The sequence below is a fragment of the Lolium rigidum genome, chromosome 3, assembly GCF_022539505.1.
Source record: "Lolium rigidum isolate FL_2022 chromosome 3, APGP_CSIRO_Lrig_0.1, whole genome shotgun sequence".
Lineage (NCBI taxonomy): Eukaryota > Viridiplantae > Streptophyta > Magnoliopsida > Poales > Poaceae > Lolium > Lolium rigidum.
This window is the reverse complement of record NC_061510.1, coordinates 218,825,624-218,831,419: the sequence shown is the minus strand read 5'-3', so window position 1 is coordinate 218,831,419 and position 5,796 is coordinate 218,825,624. Positions and strand designations below refer to the sequence as shown.

Here is a 5,796-nt window from a genome sequence, read left to right as displayed (position 1 = left end):
TAGAAGATTATATTTCTGTTGCGAAATTTTGGATAGCAAATAAGAAGCATGCAATTTTAAATTCAGTTTGTGCTGTTGCACTTTGGTGTATTTGGAAATTTAGAAATAATATGAACTTTAATGGTCAACCCTGGCTCAATTTAAACCAGATTCTGAAGATGATCTTGAACTCAATGAAGAGATGGAAGCTCCTTTTCAAAGAGGAAATGTCAGCAAGTTTGGACCAATTCTGTGGCCGTGTATTGGAACCGGGGATGTCCATCCCGGTTGTTGTTTGTAGTTGCAAGGAGTGTCAGGTAAGCATACCCGGCAGCAAATCATGGCCTGTCACATCACAAGATGAGCAACACCGCAGGCTTAGCGCATCTGTTCTTCTCACAAGTTTTGCGTGACATGCAGATTCAGCTCAACTCGATTTACATGAACAGATGATACAGTGCTTGTACAATGTACTCCAAAACGGACATACACTGATCAGGTGATTCCACACCTGACGTACAGACAGAATTTAGTACACTTTATCTCAAATAAAAAAAACTGAAAAAAACATATGCGAGTAACTCTTATGTTAATCCTCTCTTGCAAAAAAAAAAAAATGTTGTTATCTTCACAGTAAACTAAGAAATTTTGATCTGTGACTCTGTAATTAACCCCAATGTACAGTCCTTCCCTACTCGATCTCCTTGTACCCAATTGATGTGAGCTCTGATTTACCCAACCATATATGCATGTGACATGTACTCCTGTACCAAAACCAAGACAACCAAGACCACAGTGGCGAAGAAGATGTCACGCCACTAGATCACCGCCTGCTCCCGCGACAGTGCCGAGCTGCCGACGAACCCTCCCCTGTCGGCGCCATTTTCTCGCCGCTCCATCGCTGTGGCATGCATCGTCCTCAGGTCCGGGTGGCCGTACCTTGCGGCAGCGACGGCATAGCAGCCTAGGGCGTAGACGAACACGAGGAAGACATAGGCGAAGAGCTGGAAGTTGGCGAGCTGCTCTCCGCGCTCCCCAGCAGCATGCCCATGGCACTCGACGTGCCCGTCTGCGTCACGGTGGCACCCCTCGGGGAGCATCGACCCGTAGAGCGTGAACGCCGTCTGGTAGAACCAGAGGCCCTGCAGGGTGATAAGCAAGCCACTGGCGAGGTCGGCAGGGAAGCTGTCTGGGAGGAGAGCACCGAGGACGCTGGAGGCGATGCAGAGCCCAATGAGCACAACCAGGAGGTAGTGGTAGTAGCCCTCCAGCCCCTGGTGGGTGGTTGAGTGGAAGTAGAAGAGCAGGAACTCTGCGCTGAACGCCGTCGCCCCGACTAGGCATAGCGCACCCTCCGTCAGGGGTAGGTACCTGCTTGCGGCGATCGCCAATGAAAGCTCAGAGTTAGCTTTCTGAGATGCTTACACATTGGAATGAACTGCTAAGAACTTTTTTTTTTGCGAAAGAACTGCTAAGAACAAGGAGAGTGAAAAGTTAAGAAGGTAAATCAGCAGGAAATCGGATGTGAAATGCAAAGTAAAACTTTTCGTAATGGGAAGGGATGATTAATTTTAGTTCTCCAACCGATTCACTCACATTTCAAAATCATTTACACACAAAATCCATCAGGTTATCTTTCAATGATTTAATTAAATTTCTTGCGCTCAAGAAAAAACCAAAATGGTTGCATGATTTGGGTGACATTGATGTCAATGAGGCACACCACTGTTTGTTTTGTTAACAATGGCTGCAGGGAGAAGATGAAACAAAATAAAACCTTTCCTGACTGACAGATTACAGGAAGGAATAATTAAGTTTAATCCTCCGATCAAGTCACTCGGATTTCAGAATCATTTGCACACAAAATTCGTCAGGTTGTCTTTCAATAAAATTTCTTGTGCTAGAGAAACCAAAATGGTTGCATGATTTGGGTGATGATTGATGTGTACTTTTACAATGAGGCACACCACTGTTTATTTTGTTAGCACTAGCTGGAGGGGCAAGATGAAACAAAATGACAATATGATTGCAGGGCAAAAAGGTTAGACAGGAACTCCACTAAGATGAAGGTAGGCCCTCCTCAAAGTACCATCGAATGTGAAACAGAGTCAGGTTGCATATTGGCTATTGGTTAATCTATGCACTCAAGAAATGACAGAAATGGGTCCTGTCCCTCACCTCCCCCACTCCTAAAAGAAATCAAAAGTATACATGGAACTTGTCTCTTTCTGTCAAGGTAAAGTAAGATGAGCTTGAGCCGATAAACTTTTGCTACGTTCATGTGCATAGTAGATTGGGTTTGTGCTGAAAGCAATGATGGTCACTCACGAGAATATCTTCAGTCTTTTACACTATACTACTAAAGAGTGTGCATGTCAAACAAATTTATTCATAACAAGCTGCAGAGTCATCTACAAAACTAACTAGCTGTAACCAAGTGCCAAACTCACTCCACCGTGGACCGTGGTCATCCGTTGCCGAGCAATGGCTTGAAGCTCAGGGAGAGTCTAGAGGTAGAGGAAGCCTGAATTTCGCAGACAGAATTGTGGTACACAACGAATCCGATACCAGCACTACCAAGTTGGGCACCAACTTTGCGAGTGAAGAGTAGCACATGGGTTAGGCTGGACCAGGCAATACTTCTCCTTCTAGGCTGTCGTTTGTAATACTAACATTCAAGATGCGACGCCCCTGTAGTCAAAACACCAACCAACTAGGCCAACAACCATGTTCCCCTTTTCCAGATTCGGAGAAGCATAGGACGAGTGTACGACGGCGTTGATTAGCCGAGTTTTTCATCCTAAATTAAAAGCCGATCGATGGATTTTTGCAAAGCGATTCTAGATAGTATTTGCTTTCAGACGATGATCAAGTGAAAATAGAATGAAATGATAAAATTCAGAGGGAAGAAAACCGGATGGATTCCTGATCATGCATGTCATGAGTGGAGTGGGATGTGTATCGCAACAACGGGATGATGGGATGGAGGGGATATTGACCTTGTTTTCTGTGAGAGTAGCGCGAGTGCTCCGAAGAGGAAGAACATGAGCAGCATGCCGCCGTGCTCGAGGTCGTTGAGGTGCGCCGGGTTGACCCCGCCTTCTGGCGCGAGGAAGTGTAGGTGCGTGGAGTAGAGCACCTCGATGCACATGTCGAGGAAGGCGCCCCCGGCGATGACGTAGAGCTCGAGGTGGCGCAGCGCCCCGTCGCCGCCCACGGGGTTCCAGACGCGGAGGCGGAAGCCGAGCGGGTCGGCGGCGAAGCGCGCCATGGCCGCCCAGACGTGCCACGCGCCCACCACCAGGAACAGCGTCCCCGGAAGCACGTGCCCCTTGAACGACCCCATCGCCGCCGCTGCTGAACGCGCGTGGTCCTCGGATCTGCGCGCGGGATCACCGCCCCACCGGCGGCGTTGACTTCTCCTGCCGGCGCGCTCTCCGCTACTGGTGTACCCGCGCGCCGCCTGAAACGACGGATCCGCGGAGACCGGTGGATTAGACTTGGTCCGGTGGAGGCATGCACGCGAGTCAAAAAAAAACAAAGTCTGGACGGCGAACACAAGAGGAGAGGAGAAGACGGCCGAGGAGACGCGCGCGCACGTACCTGGCGGCGACGGTGATTGGCGGATGATGAGGCCGGGCCGGGGGAATCAAAATCTGGAGGAGAAACTGTAAAGCGACGAGGAGATGATTTTAAAAAAATCAGCTTTGTGGGTCGTCTCCTCTGCTGTGCTGTGCTCGCGAAGAAGCGCCTTTTCCTTGTCGGCTTTCTCCTTTTCCCGGGCGATGATGATGGTCTCTGCCGGCGGCCGGGCACGGGTATCCGGACCGTTCGTGTGTGTAGACTAGAGAAGTAGAGAGAGAGTGGGGGAGTAGAGGAGGGCGTTGGGGTTGGTGCCTGGTTTGATGATGGAATGGATTGACGCTGCTTGTGTGTTCCAGCTGCTCCGTTCCACATGCCAAGCCAAGCGGTGCGGTCAATGCGGCGCGCGACCTCCAGCGGCGGTCGTTTCCATCGCCTGCTGCCGCCAAAGAGCGCATGTGACTGATGAGAGTATCAAAAGTCCCGTGCATGGAAACTTCCCTGTACTAAACCATCTTATTTTATTACATATCATTTCCTTTTACATTTCCAAAATACAGTATAATGAAAAAAGTGATTCAGTGCACAGCGAATTTCAAAACAGATAACAATATGAATCTGATGGACAAAACGTGCGCGGTACAATTAGAGCATCCCCTCCAGAACATCCTCCAAAGCGATTTGGTGTGCCGGATAAAAAAACTTCCCAAACATGTCCCACAAACTCCTTTTTTGTCCGGCACATCCGATACGGTGTCCGGCGCCCCGAGCCCGTTCCCGCTACACAGGGACGCTCGGGGCACGCTGGACATAACGAAAAGCGAGGCGAAACAACGCGGACCCGACGCGTCAGCGGCTCGGAAGACTAAAACCCCGCCGCCTACCTTTGGTCAAGCGACGTTAATGGTGTCCCTGTTTTCCTAGGCAACGCAGGGACGCATCTCGTCGTGCATGGCCACGTGGCCGTCCGTGCCGGCGTTATTGCGTGCAACCACCCGCTGCTGCCACTGTACATTAAGAGACCCTGCGGTTCGTCCCAATCTCTCGCCGCTCCCAAATCTTCTCCTTGCCGCCCCATATCTTCTTCTCGCCCTTCCAAGCAATGTCATCCTCGTCCTCCCGCAAGATCGCCGCGGCGAACAGCTTCGCCGTAGCAGCCTCACCGTGAAGGAGGCGTGGGCGCTGTACCACGCGGGATATCCCGTCCCGTCGGACATGTGCATGCCAATCAGCGGTGGTTGGAAGATGGCCATGAACGGCATTGGCGTCCCGCCGCCGCCGGGCACACAACGCTGGAAGGACGCCATCAGGGCACGGTCGGCTGAACTCGACGCCGAGGACCTAGCCGATCCGACCTGGGCGGCCAAGAACAACGACGACTGGTGGGCCACGTACTTCCAAGTGCGACATGGAGATGCGCAGCACCAGCGGCCTCATCGGTGGGCCGAACAGCTGGAACAGGGACGGGCGCGCCCTATTCTGGGGCGTTTCGGGGCGCACCCTGGAGAGCGTCATTCGCGGCATCAACAACGGCGCTCTAAGGTTGGAGGCACTATCCTCACCGCCACCGTCTCCCGCAGCGCAATGGCAGCCGAGGAGGACCACGCACTCTTCCTCCTCGAACTCTTCTTCCTCAGGATCGGCCCGATCGACGTCGTCCTCGTCGTACCGCTCGGCGCTCTACACTGTCCCCAATCGCGTGAAGGAGGAGCCGGCGACGCCTATCAATGCGAGGCGCAGCGGCAGCCGGCGGCAGCAAGAGAGGCGCGTCGGCGCCCTCCTCATCCCAAAGCCGGAGGTGAAGGAGGAGACGGAGAAAGCGTTGAAGGCGGTGCTGCTGGTGGGGTACAGGCGGCAACAACACCTCATCGCCAGCAGCGACGACCCCGAGGACTGCCCAGGGCTACGAGCGGCGTGCTTGGCGTCGCTGAACAACAAGGACGAATGGAGGGGCGACCTCAACACAGCGATCGCCATGTCCATCCGCGACTCCGGCAAGCCGCTCGGTGACCTCACCGACGACAGCGAGGCAGGGCCAAGCGGCCTGGTGAAGGACGAGCTCGTCGACGAGCCCGACGAGCGCGTCAAGCAGGAGGTCATCACCGATGACATGTACAACTTCCATCAGTACTACGACGCCTCCGGCCTCCGCAAGTACTTCTAGATTAGGTTTAGTTTAAATTTAGTCGAATCTCGTTCAAATCTATGTAATATATGCCAAGTTTGGATGAATTT

The 5,796-nt window shown here is 52.4% G+C and overlaps 1 protein-coding gene across 1 annotated transcript; it reads right to left on the bottom strand.

Moving 5' to 3' along the window:
• Nucleotides 1-398: 398 nt before the first annotated feature.
• On the bottom strand, nt 399-3,325 carry LOC124698993 (transmembrane protein 45A-like). The gene is made up of 2 exons (XM_047231372.1): nt 2,979-3,325; nt 399-1,350 (listed from the first exon to the last, which is right to left on the bottom strand). Exons 1-2 carry the CDS (start codon nt 3,323-3,325, stop codon nt 798-800), a joined length of 900 nt encoding a protein of 299 aa, XP_047087328.1. The 3' UTR covers nt 399-797.
• Between the last annotated feature and the right edge of the window lie 2,471 nt (nt 3,326-5,796).

Bases quoted from the DNA above. Each gene is read 5' to 3' on its own strand.
- LOC124698993 (XM_047231372.1), bottom strand. From the start codon at position 3,325: ATGGGGTCGTTCAAGGGGCACGTGCTTCCGGGGACGCTGTTCCTGGTG. The intron at 1,351-2,978 runs GTCAATATCCCC...CGCCGCAAGCAG, and splicing joins CTACTCTCACAGAAAACAAG to GTACCTACCCCTGACGGAGG.